General features: G+C 43.8%; 1 protein-coding gene across 2 annotated transcripts in view; it reads right to left on the reverse strand.

The window, feature by feature from the left end:
- Nucleotides 1-16444, reverse strand: part of LOC308139387 (polypeptide N-acetylgalactosaminyltransferase 10-like) — a 116994-nt gene that overhangs the window by 64690 nt on the left and 35860 nt on the right. The window contains exons 2-3 of one of the 2 annotated variants that reach the window (XM_080508817.1): nt 8187-8259; nt 6653-6791 (exon numbers count right to left, since the gene is read on the reverse strand). In XM_080508817.1, the coding sequence (XP_080364943.1) occupies nt 6653-6791; nt 8187-8259 (212 nt within the window). Of the gene's footprint in view, nt 1-6652; nt 6792-8186; nt 8290-16444 lie in introns of both variants that reach the window. The other variant, XM_080508816.1, reaches the window with a different exon arrangement.

Raw genomic sequence — 16444 nt, forward strand, 5'->3', positions numbered from 1 at the left:
CCAACTTGACCACCCTCGCTGCAAAGCTGTTGTCCATGTTTGGAACCACGTATCTTTGTGAGCAAGTTCTCTCTGTCATGAGCATTAATAAAACAAAGCTGCGCTCCAGGCTCACGCACAGACACTTGAATCACATCCTGACGTTGGCTGTCACTCAGAATGTGACGCCTGATATTGATGCGTTGCTAAAAGCTAAAAGATGCAGGTATCGGGAGTCAAATAATCAATGCAACCCCACTCAAAGTGCTGCATGAGACACCTTCATATAGTTCTGTGATCTATGAAACAGTTCTGTGAATCACTGTGTTTGTGTTCTTTGTCGTCAGAATTTTCAAAAAACTTGAAGGGATTTATGATCAATAGTATTGTTGTTTGCACTATTTTGGACACACTGTCCTCAGGCTCCAGCTTTGTGTTTATATGTATTTCTGTTGATGTGCTATTGTTTTTAATTTAATTTATTTTATTTTATTTGTATATTTAACCTATTCTTGATTTGTGCCTGGTTCTTGCACTTGTTGGATGCAACAGGATTTTATTATTTTTATCTATATTGCTGCCTGAGAAATGACCCCCTGATGTAGTTCTGTGGTCTGTGATCCTGTTCTGGTTCTGTGAACCACTGAGGCATTGTGTGATCTTTGTCCTCAGAAATTTGCGAACAGTGTTTTATGATTTATAGTGATGATGTGTTTGCACTATTTTGGACAGTATTAAAACAAAGAAAGCCATGTGAACATGTTTTTAAGTTATATACCATGATTTTACTGGTGCGGCCCGCTTGGGAATAGATTTTCCTCCATGTGGCCCCTGAGCTCAAATGAGTTTGACACCCCTGGTTTAGATGCATCGTGGGCTTGTAAGGTTGTTGATTGAGGCTTCTAAACCAATCGGAGCAGACCTGAAGACTTTGGTGCAGGAGCAGAAAAGCAGGGAGCAGCTCCAGAGAAGTGAAGCTCGTCGTCACATCCACACTCCCGCAGCGGGAACTTAAGATTTCTGGGGAATGGCGTCGTAGCCTCGCTCACCCATCTGCACCAGCTGAGTCGCCTGTGGCTTTACGACCTGTCCTGTACCGACACGAGAACACGCAACGGATACTCTGCCATGAAGCGGTAATCTGATGTCGCGTGTCAGCGGGGGGAGTCCGACCGGTGAAGACGGGCTGATGTGAGGTGAAAAACATGTGTGATGGCAGCCGCTTCGCCGGGTCACGGGATGGAAGGAGACTCAGAAAATCTGAAGGGGAACATGAGAGACGACGTGAAGCACCGTCCTGAGGAGACCCTCCGCGGAGAACTGCTTTCCACATGAAAGTGACAGCAGGGCCGGAGGAAAAAAAAAAAAAAAAACAGCCTCTTGTCAGGTGGAGAGAAAGCGCTGAAGGCTGATCTGTGACGAATCGGGTCAGCAGGTCCCGGGTTGCAGTTTAGCGGACGATATTTATAGCGGTGCTGGTGTGTTTATTTTCAGTGGCTTTCTTCTGTGGCGAGTCAGAGGAGAGCTGGAGGGAGTCCAGCCGTCTGCGTCGCTACCACAGCCCCATATGGCCCGCCATGTTTCCGTGGCATCTGTCTGTTCATATCTTATAACCGTTACGTCCCACTTAATGTACATCAGTGTCTCGCATCCGCAGCGTGAGGGTGGGAAACAAAGACGAGCAGATCTCCTAATTACAGACCATCAAACCGCTGAGTCACGTTGCAATGTCGACAGATGATATCGTATAAATAGAATGAATCAATAGTGTGTAGGTTTCACATGAGCAAGCAGAGGAGACTGTTTAAAGGGAAAATCTCCCTTTTGACAAGAACAAACCTGCAGAACCAGACTCAGAAGTGTTTGTAGTTTCTGCACAACTTCAGACTTTCTCAAGATGTGTATCAGTGTCATATTATGTCAAATTCACTTTCTAAAGGTTTTCCCGCAGTAATAATCGTCACATACGTGGAACGACGCCCGAGAAGTAAAGAAAGTGTGTCCTCTCTCTCCCTGGCTTGGTTCCAGGTTTTAAAAAGTGTGTTGCTCCAAGCAGCCAATCAGAAATCAAACACAATATAGTGTCATCGGGGGTTTAGCCAATCACAATCAAGGTAGGCTCCTCCCCTTTGACTCCTTCCACAATTAGGTCGCTCTGCTCTGGCACATGGCACCACGAGAGGAAGTACTTCCTCTCTCTTCCCAAGATGGGCATGTGTGGGCGGAGCCAGTCCAGCTCACACAGACACAGCAGATTCTGAATGCAGCTCCTAGGATCCAATATTCCAATGGAGGAAAATCAAGGAAAAGCTGGATTTGGGGCAATAAACTTTGAATACAATACAGTCTTCATTGTAAATGACCTCAGCACACCACACTTCTCCTGGATGCTTCTACAAAATAAAAACCCGCATCTTTACACAAGAACCACCAAAATGAATGGCGACCTCGCGCTGAAATTTACTGAGCACATCCATGTCCTTTACAGAGCAGACTGTTTCCACAGGGCAAGGTAACTGAGGAAAAGTCTGTTCCTGATTTTACTATTGGTCAAAGGAGATTTGGGGTTTTCTGACCTCCGACAAGGCCACTTACACCACTGGTCCACCACACAGTACGTGGCAGAGCGGGGCAGAGCGGGAGGTTATGTTATGGCAAAGCACACTCAGGACCAACTTTGTCTCTGGTCCCACAACAGGTAGTACGGTAAAAATGTAGGCGGGGTTGTGGACGACTTGCAGACGTCCAGCGAAGAACACTGAAGCGGCCGTCTTGTGACTCAGGTTGAACTTTGTCATTGTGAACAGCAGCGTCCAGCTCCTGCTGAAGCTCCTCCTGCTGTTCCTGAGAGGAGCGACACAACACCGCGGTACACCTCGTGAAAAGACCGTGATGTTGTGTCGCGTCGACATTTCAATAAACCCAGTTAACAAAACCACCAGTGACCACAAAGTGACCCATGTAAACAACAACGGAGTGTTACGGCCGATAACATAATTAAATATTGCAGGTAAGTCGAGAGTGACGATCGTATCTACCAATCAGCACTCCTCCTCACAGACCCCGTACTCGGTGCTCTGTACCTCAACGGAGGGGTGGCGGAAAGTCGTACCCGGTGGTTGGGGTTGTTTCCGTACCATCCACAGCTTTTTCAGTGGGGCCACGCGAAAACCCGTCGGCCCTGCTACGTCCCGGGACAGAAAGTGCGGTGGAACTGAGGCTTCAATGAACAAGTCAAAGAGTTGATGTCTTGGAAGAGTTGGAGGATGTCAGCGACACTGGTAGTTACAGTCAATAACAGTTGATCAACACGTGTTTGTTGAGCTGGAGGTCTCTGCTGGACGGACCAGGCACATCGTTAACCGGAGGTTTCCAAACAGTCACTCCAGGAATGAGTTTAAAGAAACCTATTGGAAAGCGTTGAAGACGACGTTAGCAGCAGTCCGGTGCAGCGGTGAGCATCGTCGCCTCATGACGAGAGGAGCAGAGTCTAAACCTCATGGGGCTTCGTTTACATGACAACATTTGAGCTGAAAATGCATCGTTTCAGAAAAGGTTCATGTTTACATGGTTATGGCAGAAACAGTGACAACAGTAGTTTTCACTGAGATAGAGAGAGAGAGAGAGGAAGAGCAAATGAAAGAGAGAAGGAAAGAGACGGAAAGAGAGAAGGAAAGAAAGAAGGAAAGAGAGAAAGAAAGAAAGAAAGAAAGACAGAAAGATAGAAAGAAAGCAAGCAAGAAAGAAAGACGTATTCTCTTCGCTCCAGTTTATTCCATCGTGTGTTGCAGATTTGTCACATCTGATTCTCGGTGTAGTTTTCATATGAAAAGGTGTATTTTAACTTTGCTGGCCACGTGGTGATTAAACACTTTGGGTTTCAAAGTGAATATCACACCATCTTAAAATGGGAGCTATCATCCTTTCAAGACTTGCTCGTTACAAACTCATCCTGTGTGGAAAGTGGGCCTGTTGCTCTTATCCTCCGTTGCCCTGGGATTTCATCAGGTTGAAATTTCAGACTGGGATGTTTTCTTTTCTTTTTTTTTCTCTTTCAAGTCTTACGACACAACAAGTCTCACAGTTTCTCTCAGCTCCATGCAATAATCTAAAGACAGCCTCTGAAGGTCTGCGTTCATACAATATTGGCCTTCTAGGGTCTCTTTGTTTAGAACAGGTGAACGGACACATGCTTTGAAACTGGAACAATTTCTAGCGAAAATGCCAACCGTCCGTCTGCATACACGACAATGGTGCTCAAAGCCACTGAAAACAGAACTTTTTTTTTTTTTTAAATAGCTTCCAAGGTGGAACTTTAAAAAAATGCTCTGGCTCCATCTCCATGGATACGAGCGAAAACAAGACTTCCTGGAAACACTCGGGGCGTGGTCTTCTTGTGGGTCGGGAATGCTGCTACTGCACATGTGCACCACGGCCACAGTAAGGAGTAGTTCTGCACATGCTCAATAGAGACAATAAGAACACCTCGGTGGTGTCATGACTCCCAGTCCAGATTCTTCTGGACTGGGAACTACACCATTTTTACCATTTTTTTTTTTACAATTTCCAATGTTGCAGTGTAAACACGAAACATTTCAGAAACGAAAACACAAAAACTTTGCGTGTTCACTTGAAATAATGTGTAAACGGCACCTTAATTTTGAAACATCAAATAAATCCAGAACAAAACATATTCTCAGACCTGTGAAAACTACACCAGAGTCGGAATCGAGAACGTATGAGTCTGATTCATGGATCTTCTCACTATCCGTCCAGACAAACAACCGCGAGTGGCCCAACATGAAATCTACATCTTTTCCGTGTAAGCGGACATTGTTATCAAATTGTTGCCAGATAAACGTGAATTTTTTCTGAAACACAAAAATGATATGTTTTCATGTTTGCATGCAGATGGAGATCGTTGGTAGAATGTTGCAGTTCTTAAAGGAAAATGTAAAAATGATGCATTTTCACATGAAACTGTTGTGTAAGCGGAGCCTAAAAGTGATCCTATAGTCCTGGGAGACGAGCATATTTTGTAGTTCTGGTTAACAAATCGTGCAGTAAAAACCTCTACTGACACCAATGTGGTCAAAATGTGTGCAAACTTGTCGTCAGAAACCCATCGGCCTTTTCAGTCCCGGTTTCTCTGTCTCCTTCTTGCAGCAACAGATTTCCCTGCCCCGGAGCTGGCCCACCCTCACATCCAATATCCAACCCTATTTTTTTTTTTAGGGGGGAACAACCGCCATCTGCCACGAAAGGCTGGGAGTCTGCAGGTTTTCAATCCAACTAAAGACTGCAGCAGGTGATTCATTTTTCCTCTACAGTTGATGGAGTGCCAATCTGTGAAATAACCTGCTGCAGTCTTTGGCGAGAATGAAAACCTGCAGACTTTTGTCCTCTGTGGCCCCCGTCCTGCCCGTTCAGACCAATCTGCTCCTTCAGACACAGAAGCTCAATTTATTTATTCATAGGGAATAAAATGGCAGTTTTGGCCTGAGGTTATTCGAAATATTTGGGCCTTTTTCTACAGCTAGTTGATAGATTTTTTTTTTCTTGTCACTATTTCACAGTATAAAAATGTGACTAATAGAACAGTTACATCGCAAATATTTGCCTCTTTTTCCTGAGATGTCAGATCCATTTCCTGATCAGCCGGAAGGAACAGAAAACACAGAGTTGTAGAATTTAACAGGCTCGTAAAAATATAATAAACTACAAACATAAAAAAAGAGTTTTATTGGAGTATTTTCACTCGTGTTGTAGTCAAGACCTCCTGACCCCAGTCAAGACCAAGACCAGAAACATTCCAGACCAAGAGAAGAACCACATTTGAAGGGACAGAAACAGAGTGAAGTGTCAAATCTGGTTTTGAGAACGATGTTACCAAACTATGTTTTCAGACAATCAGACCAGGATGAAAAGGAAAATCTGCTGAAAGAAAACGTTTAAAACACATAACACAAGCACAGGGTTCTACTTGTTAGACCACACCAAGACAAACATATACATCCTCATTGTTTTGTTGATATTATATTGACTTTCATTTGTTTCCTGAAAGAACTCTATAACTAGTGCATCTTTACCAAAACTCAATCTGACCTGGAGCTGACCTAGAATCTTTCAACCAGTGATTTTCAAACACTCAGCGTGTAGAGATCTTCAGGTGTGTCGTGGAAAATTGTTCTATTGTCATTTCATTGGTTTAAAAAATGAGTCAGCGGCAGTGATTTGACATTGTTCAGTCTGTGCCTGAAACGTGTGCGTGCAGAAGAAGCCATTTACACACCGTCCCCTGCCAGCAGGTGGCAGTAGGTAGCACCTTACGACTGACCCTGATCATTTAAGACAATAAAATGACAAGAAAGCCATGGATAAATATTTCGAAAAGAAAATGGCAGACTCTGTTATTCGGTTTTTTGATATTATTAAAATAGTTTTTTCATTCAACTATTTTATTGAGAACAAAATCCGTGCAAACTATTGGACTACTGTAAATATTGAAGCCATAATATGTAGCTTCAATATTTACAATAGTTCAATATGTAGGAAAAATGAGCAACAGATGCAGCATCCCTTCAGGGAGAGAACGACAAACGGCCTGTCACAGACGTCTTCTTCACTGCGAAACCTCGGTTTGTGTGTCGCTGTTGCTGAACGAGGAACTCACTTCGGGTTGCGGATGTCAGGGACGGAGCGGTTGAGGGAGATCCGGTCGCTGACGTAAATGTTGAAGCCATTTTCCCGATAAGCCTGCTCCACCCGGTCGGCCTCCGTCAGAGGGAACGGCTTCCCCTGCTCGCCGTTACCTGCACCACACACACACAGGCTCACTTTACCGACTCCAACAGCATTTTCTAACAGCATTAGAAAAAATGTGTGTGTGTGTGTGTGTGTGTGTGTGTGTGTGTGTGTGTGTGTGTGTGTGTGTGTGTGTGTGTGTGTGTGTGTGTGTGTGTGTGTCCCACTCTTGGAGATAACATAATTAGGAAAATCAAGGTATAAAGTGTGAGAGGTAAGCGGTTGCCTCCAGGCCAGTGAATGTTTGTCTTCCTTTAACAGCCTGAACAAAGATTGCAGTTGCAACAAAAATATTGTGGTGTTCCACAAAAGTGGTTTTCCTCAGAGGACCGACTGGTTTAAAGGCATTTCAAATATTCTGTAAAGCCAATGAGGAACAGTGCAGAACCACTGAAAAGAGAGGAAATAAATCTGATAGTTCCTTCATTCCAGAAATGATCGATTTCACCTTTGTAAACAATCGGTAGTTCATTTAAAAAAACAAAAACAAAAAACAACTAAGTCATTTATAACAGCAATACCTTCAGTATTATGAGCCTTTCATTGTTGTTATGACCCCTTCAGTGACATTGGTCTTCCCTTTTCTCCGCCCACTGGACTTCACAGTGCAGCCATATTGAACTTGGCCTCCGGGTTAACACGACAGGGTTTTTATATGAAAGACTTCCGTTGTGCTTCGGGAGTCCGTTTACATGACAACGGTGCTAAAAAACTAAAAATGTATGTGCGTGTATGTGCAGTAGCAGCGTTTTCAAAAAGTAGCGTTTCCAGTGGGTTCGTGGTGTGAACGGACACCAGGACGTGACGGAGGTTTTGCTTGAAAACGTTACGTAAAGCAAACGCTCCTACAGGCGCCTACAGAGTGATTTTTGGCCGTTTGAGATGAGGTTGTGGCAAAATCGTTTGTAGAATCGGCCACCGAGGCACAAAGCAGTCGAGCTTTGGATTCGGATCAAGGATTCGGTTGTGAGCCTGCGACCACGTCATTTTAAAGAAGAAATGCAGTATGTCATGACGTAGTTATCCATGCAGCACTAGAAAAACAGTGATGAAAAACACTCAACACTGAACTTTACTTTCAATGGATGGATGGCACAAACTTCAATTCTATCGTAATCACGTCAACGTCGGTGCAGATTCACCTCGTATCGTCTGCAAAAACATGATCTCGACTCGTGTCACACAGTCGTGAACAGAGTGAAGGATTTGACGACTCTCAAGGGATTCTTGACTTTCTTCAGATTTCAGTCGAAACCCAAGAAACCTATTTTCATGAATGGTTCATCTTCCCTGTGTTTTGTCAGATCTGAGATGTGAGACGAGTCCACAGTTTTCCGTCGTGGACTCCCCAGAGCAGGAGTGTTCGTCAAACTGATGTAAATGATGGAGAGGTTTGGACGTACCGGATCGGGCGGCCTCTCTTCGAATGGCCTGGTAGTCATGCCAGTCTATTCTGCGCGTGACGTCGTGTCCCATCTGAGCGTCCTTCGCTTGCCGATTCACCATCTGTGGAGCAACACCAGCAGTGACCATCAGCGACGCTGCCTCGCTCACACACTTCTGTGTTGAAATATGCTTTTGAGAACAGCAGCAGTGATTTTCAACAATTTGTTGAAAACGGCACGTGAGACGGTGGACAAGCGAGAAGCCTTTCAGAAAAAAAGTCTTTGCGGATGGATGCTTTTCAAACTCATTCCCAATACCGACACTTTGTGGTTCTTTCAGTTGCACAATTTTTTGAATATCCTGCCAATTTCCAATGATTACAACAAAAATGGTCAATTGATGTCATTCAGTGTATTATGTTGGGGGGGGGGGGTGTTTCAACTGTGATCTTTGATTAAAACATTTAGTGATTAATAAAGTACTTTTTACTTCAACTAATCATGGCAGTGGTAATCATGGTAAATGGATACTGCAGGTTTTCCACTGATCTAAGAGTTGTCAGGGAGCTTCACAGCATTCTTCACACACACATTCATCCACCAGTGGTGACGGCTGCTTCAACATGTAATCATATGGGGGGGTTGAACCTGCAACCTTCTGATTGAGAAACGACTCGTTTTAAAAACGGGGTCAGAGAAATCTGCCCAGAGCCGGATCAGTTTCTTCTAAACCAGCTTTCCTTCCACTCCTTCAAAGTTTCAACCGCTATAGATTAATCCCCAGTGGGAAAAGTTAGATGGTCTTGACGACACTAGTGGCGAAAATTGACTTCACCAGCAGCCCTTAAAAACAGGACTACATGCACGACAAGATTTGTTCACGAGCCAGTGAATCTATGCTCATGTTATCTCTGATTCCTGATGTTTTACAAGTAGAGAAACCTTGTTGAAGCAGTGAGTGTACATGATGGTTGGGTTAAGGTAAATGCCAAAGGAAGCTATGCTGCCATGAAGCATCCCAATGGTGGGTTTGTGATTCAGACATTAGAATGTTACTGTTGGATGCAGAATTAGGAAAAGCGCAATAATCCAGAAAGAGGCAGGAAGGAAAAAGGACGAAATCTGCGGTGAAAATACTCCAATATCAACGGGTTTTTTATTCACAATTATCCATCACAGATAAAGTGCTAAATGAACTATTAGCTCAAATACACGAGGTAAAAACTGTGGAAATGTACTTTTTCTTTCATGAGGCCCTGAAGACACTCCCGTCACCGTCCGTGTCGACGGGCAGATTTCTGCGGAGCGTCAACTCTCGCTCTCTGCCAACGCTCTGCAAAGAGTTTATCCACAAAAAGTGTAGTCTTCTATTTCATGCTTGACAACCTTGTGAGTAGAATATCAATGCTGTGATGCACAACTCTGTGCAGGCTTTACACACACACACACACACACACATACACACACAGAACCGCACACGTAGAGGCAGATATACGCCGTCGCTCCGCATACAAAGTCGGAGGCCGTGTCTTCTGCCACTTAGTCATTCTGAACACTCGGCAACTTGCAGTGACTCGGCGCGGTGAATTACAGGATCACAGCACAATGGAGAAATAATTAGCCCGATTGGAGGAGGCAATTAGTGAAACACTTTCATTACAAATGGCATCAGTGACTGCATGAAAGACCAGGGATTATTAATGACACTGTTGGCTGGATGGAAGATGACCCTGCATAATCAACTCATGTACAGTAAATCACCAATACGATGCAGGTCCAAGACGATCACAACGCGCCTGAGAATGTTCCATATCTGATCGTCGAGTTGGGTCACACAGACAGTCAGGTACTATTTGTTTGGGAGTGGAGGTATTTTAATTCTGATTTCTTGTCTGAAGATGGACATAAACTTTAAAGACACCGGGTCTTTGTGGCATTTTCTTTTTTCACTTATCGTTTTATTATGGTTTTCTATTAACAGTTTTGGCGGTTGGGTGTTACACATATACACGATTAAGTATTCAGCTTTACGATGAGTCAAGTCCCTGTTGTCCGCTAGAGGATGGCTCTCCTCCACAGTGCTCGCCCACTGCTCCACGGTCGTAGGATCAGATCCTACCGTAGTCTTGTGATTGGCTTTCTACTTGCGGACAAAACCGTATTTTCCACACTATAAGGCACCTAAATACCTCAAATTTTCTCAAAAGCTGCCAGTGCGCCTCATATATGGAAGAACTGCTCTACTCCAGACTGCTATTTGACAGCTGAACAACCAGAAGCTTTTATTTTGACAACTCTAACTTCTCAACCGGATCTTCAGAGCGGACCACACTCCACACAACACCTTCATCACTCATGGTTGCACACCAACATTCTAACAAACCAAAATAAACTAGATGAAATAATGACTCCCTAAACTGGGGAACAAAAACACATAAACACAATCAACACAACACCAAGCCCAACAACAACCCACAATAACCTGCAACAACACAAAACATGAATTCGTCGCTGCAAGGCATGATGGGACATCCTGAGCTCCTCAGTGCAGCCGATAGCTGCAATGAATTATGGGAGTTTCTGTTTGTGGTGTTTTAAATGCAATTATTGGGGGTTCTATTTGGTTTGTGGTGTCGGTAATAATTGTGTTGTGTTGTGTTTTTGTTGCTTACTTCATGTAGTTTAGTTTATTACCGGTAGTTGTAAGTTGTCAACCAGCAGTGAAGAAGGTTTTGTGTGTAGTGTCCTCCTGGCATAGGCTGCAGGTAGGACTATCAAAATAAAGTGTGTGCACCTCTCTGGGTGTTAGAATCAGTGGAAAATGTAACCTAATGGCTTTGAGCTATGAAGGTTGCTGATCACTGGTGTATTCCATGTGCCTTATAATGTGGTGCGCCTTATATATGAACAAAGTTGTAAATTATGTCAATCAATGTAGGTGTGCCTTATAGGGCAGAAAATACGGTAGTATTTTAATTAAATACTGATCCTCTTCTGGAACTACCTCACCTGTCACGTGTCCCAAGTATAAAACCCGACACGATCTGCGGCACTAGTATAAGAATATGTGTGTGTGGTCTACATAAATCAACCAGATGATCTCCAGCATGCCCGCTGGGTTGATCCCACTCCCCTCTTGATTTTAGGAGTGATAAAATATGGATTCCCTCTCCAGGTCCAGGAGTTGTTGGACATGCGCTGCGATTCACACATAACAACCCATTCTGCCTCGGAGACGTGTTTACCAAGCTCCTTTTCCAATTTCTCTTTAATATCGAGAGATGAACTTTCCATGTCACATAAACCTTTGTACAGAACTGAAATGCCCTTTTTTTCCCCTTGTATGCTTTGTGGTGTTTTCAATGGCTCAGAGCATCATTGTCGCGTAAACCGACACTAAAAACAACAAAAGTTTGAGCATTTTCGCTTGAAATCGTTACCGTATCGACGGGCACTCATTCAGCGATAAAGGAACTCTTTCTTTTTTCAGTAAAACAACTAATGAATGGAGTTCTTCAATCTTTCTCTATTAATGTTATTTTCTCTTTTTCCAAACAATACTACAAACATATATTTGTGAGTTTAAATAATAGTAGTAAAAAAAAAAAAAAACAAGATTATAAAATAAATGATATTTCAACATTTGACTTGAGTATCATGTCATGACTGAGCAGCACGTCACATATTCAGCTCGGGTCGGTTCCAGAAAGTGAACTGGTATCAGCAGAATGAAGGAACCCGAGGTCTTTTCCAGGCTCAATTCAATCTCATGTGTGTTTTTGTTTGTTTGTTTCTGAGTGGACCCGCCGCCGCCGCCTCCTTCCTGCATTCACATTATCGTAACGAAACGGAAAAGCCGAAAAACCGAGGCGAGTCCAGCGGAGTGGGGGGCGGATGGAAAAGCCCCATTAATGAAGAGTATCAGACCTGTTCCGAAAAGTCCTTGGAAAGGTGACGAGCAGTCTGAAGAAAACAAGTTTGAGCCCATGGATGAGAGTTGGGAGGCGATGGACTCCGCCGCCCCGGTGAAGAAACATTTCAGCTTCAGACCGAATGAGCGACGTGAACTCATCAACACGAACCAGACAAACACATCAAACCGAAAACCCGACCCAGTTTTCCCAGCTGGGAGTTTCTATTATTCAATATTATTTATTGTTGTGTTGTGTGTGTGTGTGTGCGTGCGTGCGTGCGTGTGTATTTTTAAATTTGATTGGGTTGTTTTCTTAACAGACGGTGTCTATTTTATCTTTTGTGGCTGTGATTTTTATTCAAGTGCAGTTTTTTGTTTCTTTTCCTTATTTAAATGATAAAGGTTTGATTACGATGGTACAAAATGAGAAATAAAAGTGGATTGCACTTGAAAGGGTATATTTACATTATTATTATATATTATAAGTACATATGCAGTTATTATTGCTGCAAAACATTTTTTGACAGTAATATTGTTTATCGCCAATAATTTGTCGGGGACTATATCGCCCAGTAAAATGTGTTACCCTGGCCTCCCCCAGCTGGGGCGGACCCTCGCCTCGCCGAACTGGAGGCCCGCCATGTGTTTCAGAGTGGGCTCAGACATGGAGGTGTGCTTCACGCTCGGTCTGGACTCTCTCCAGTTCACACTGGAGTCTGAATTTCACTGGAACTTGTGATGAGGAAGTGTCACAGCAGACGTTACAAGCTCGTGATCCTGATCCAAAGGCGTCGACGGACATCTCTGCACCGCTCCTCCGTTTAACATCCAGCAGGCCGGGTCGACTGGACGGGGGATGGGGGGGGGGGGGCGGGGCTTCAGCCTGTTTGTGTGACAAATGACTGGCCTCCGCTTACAGACATTTGGTGGCTCTAAATCAAACGAAAGAAGAAAATCCCAGCAGATCTTCTCGGCCTTTGCTTTTCGTGTTCTTCCCTCGCTTCTCCTCGACCCTCGTGACCCCCACCTCTCCGACTGCGATGGCGGACAGACGCCCCCGCCGCGTCGCACAACGACCCGACAAGCAGCGAGAGTCCATCTGTGCACTTCCATACGAAAAAGAAGCGAGATTGTGCCGCCCCATTTCCTCCTGATTAAAATTTCAGCACACGTCTCGGTGATATTCCTCTGGGGCTTTTTCCTGCTGCTCAACAAGACCTTGAGAAACAAGACAAGGAGAGCGGGAAACTTTCGAGCTAATATGTGCACACGTTTAACTTTGTGGAGGAAGGATGTGGGCGGACGCTGAGATGAGGGGAGGTAATTGAGGCAGACAGTGAAAGAGAAAGACAGAATAAAGCCGGGGAACAGATGGAGGACGCAATCACACGTGTGCAAGAAAAGCGGGAGAAGACGAGTAAACGGACTCTGCAAACGGAGGGGTTTTTCTGTGGAAATACGCCAAACTGCGAGAAGCAGTGATCGGTCAAGCAGGCTTGGTCGAGCGCGAGTGCTTTTTTCTTTTTGAAACCCAAGTCGCTAGTGAAGTGCTGCCAACTCCCCGTTAAACAATCCCCATAAGTTCTTCACAATAAAAGGATTCTGCAGTTCTGCCAGCGGGAAGCTTTCAAAGCCCTCCAGAGAAAATATTCCTGTTTTTAAATCAGGAGTAATTTAAGGTAGCGGATATAACCTGAGCTTTTCTGAGGAGTAAAAGTGAGCGGATTTGACCAGAATAAACTAGCACTAGTTAAACTAGCTTTATTCACGTTCCGCTTACACAGCAACTTTTTCCATGTAAAAATGGAAAACTTTCGTTGCGTTTTAGGCGCCTGCTTCCAACTCAATGGCAGTCAGAGCTTGTTTGAAATAGGCTGCGTGTCATGGCCCAAACTCTCAATATTATTTTCTCAAAATGACGACATAAACTCCAGATTCATATTTTTCTCAATACGACAAAGAATGAAATAGAGAATGAAGGAAATATTCCAAAAACCAGCAAAGACAACTGTGCCACTTCTGAAACACAGCTGGTGCTCACTTTTTTGCAGAACCGGTTTATGTGTGTGATATGTGTAAATGTGTGTTTACACAACAACGGTGCTCGGAGTCACGGAAAACACAACTTTTGAAAAACGTTGCAATTTCACATGCGCAACAAGGCTGTACTGACTAGTAGTTCTGCACATGCTCAGTCGAGACAATCAGAACAATGTTGCCTCTGTGGTGTATTGACTCCGAGTCCATATTCTCCTGGACTTGGTACTTTTATTTTGACAGTCACCGTAATAACAATCTAACTTGGTGGTCAACTAGAATGTGTGTTCTCACATTGTTAATGTTTAGAGCCCGTTGTTCTCTCCTGCATGTGTGTGTGTTTTCACTACAGAAACAAACCAGAGTGCCCACTAGTGGCCCAGCATGTAAATTACACCTTTTCTGTGTAAACAGACATACTTTTCAAATTGTTGCATCGTAAATGTCACATTTTTCTGAATTGAAAATGAAAAAAATGATAAGTTTTCACTTGAAACTGTGTCGTGTTAATGGATCATAAAAGTGTAGTGGGTAACAAAACGTCAACATCGGTAACATCTCAAGATCTTGAATCATTTTCTGTATATATTTTACCATAAAAGTTCAAGAGTACACAGTGTTAATTCACAACATTTGACCTGAAACTGTGATATTTGAAATAAAAATTATAACCTCGGAGCATTATTTCACTTGCTGACTCACCCACTGACCTCCCTCCACTACAAAGTTGACCATTACATTGATTCGACCTCGAACGCCTCCTGAATTGTCCATTCGCTGCCGCCTGATGACATCTGAACACGAAAGCTCTCAGCCAAGGACTTTTCCTTTCAGTTGAAGCCATGAATCAACATTTTAACTGCTTTCACACATGCAACTTCAAAATATTAAAGGCACAATGGCAACGCGTCGTGACACCAATTAATCTTTTGACGATTTTCTCCTCATCTTAGAAAGTAAATAAACATCTTTGTGGCAATGTGCGAAAAAAACAACAACAAAAAAAACAAAATGCACATTTCAGAGATGATCATTTTAGTTCAAATTAAACCAAAAAGAACATCTGAATGTTGTTTAAAAGCAAGATTTCAGTTGGAAAATAATGCAAGTGTTGTACAGAAGCAAAAATACAAGGCCGAGTTTAAGCCTGAAAATGGCTAAATTGTCTTGAAGCATAATAAACAAACAAAAAAACTTGATATACAGCAGCTCAGGTCAAACACTAGATCCTATAAAGAACCTGCAAGCAGGCTCATATCCACATAAATTTGCCTACAGCCTCAGAAGACAAACGCGTTTGATTTATGGCCGCAGGTGAACGAGGGCGACCGCGTTGGCTCCAGCTGAACACAAATTCCTGAAATTGTAACAGCAACGTCCCATTTGGACGTAAAAGCCTGTCGGGGCCGTGCCCGTTTCTTTTTAAAGGAATACTGGGGGAGTCTTTTATAATCAGACTGAACATTTGCTATGGTCTGATGTGTTAGAAGTAATAAAACTAATTGAATTCATTTAAAGTTCAATGAACGTGACACAGGAGTCTTCGCAAGACGACCTGCGGTTCACAGAGTTCCGGTCCCTGCACAGTACCGACCAGTTTGGTCTCTCAGCGGCGCTTCTCAGCAGACTACTGCCTTCCTCTAATCTACTAATCACCATCATCAGAGAGCCCAGGCCGCATGCCGTCAGACTCATTCCAGTCCGGGCACTTTTCCGCTCGATTAATATTCAAGATGCAGCTCCGAGGAGACGTTGAAGGAGTGACGCCGCCACCCGCTGCCACGCGGCGTTCTCTCGTTAACCACCCAACCGACGCCTTTGAAAAATGCCGCCTCCCAAAAAACACAAAAAAAACAAAGCCAGCACCGCGTGGAGAGAAATGAGAGCTGTGAGATGTAACTCCTGTCACCTAGCGCCACGATCCCTCATTAAATTTAATGCAGCCTTTTAGTGTCTATTTAACCGATGACAAAAGGCCACGTGTCAGTCGCTGTTTGCTCACGGATTCATAAAAAAGGACAGACTGAGTGTGTCAGTTAACAAAACGCCGTGCACTTTTTGAGTCTCGCTGCGTTCCAGGTGTCCGGTAGCCTGGAGAACAGAAGCTCCATCCACACATCCGTCACCAGTCGCTTCGTCCAATTAACCGAGTGGACACAAGGCACGATTGAGACCGGGGTGAGACATCAGTGATGCTGCCATGAAAAGCTAGCAAACTAGCATTAGCCTCAGAACCATACTGTCACGGTGTAAAAACACCCACAATGCAACCATTATAAGATACATTTTTTTTTTGACATTTTACTGTATTGTGCTTAAAAACTCA

Source organism: Blennius ocellaris, assembly GCF_963422515.1.
Source record: "Blennius ocellaris genome assembly, chromosome: 14".
Taxonomy (NCBI): Eukaryota; Metazoa; Chordata; class Actinopteri; order Blenniiformes; family Blenniidae; genus Blennius; species Blennius ocellaris.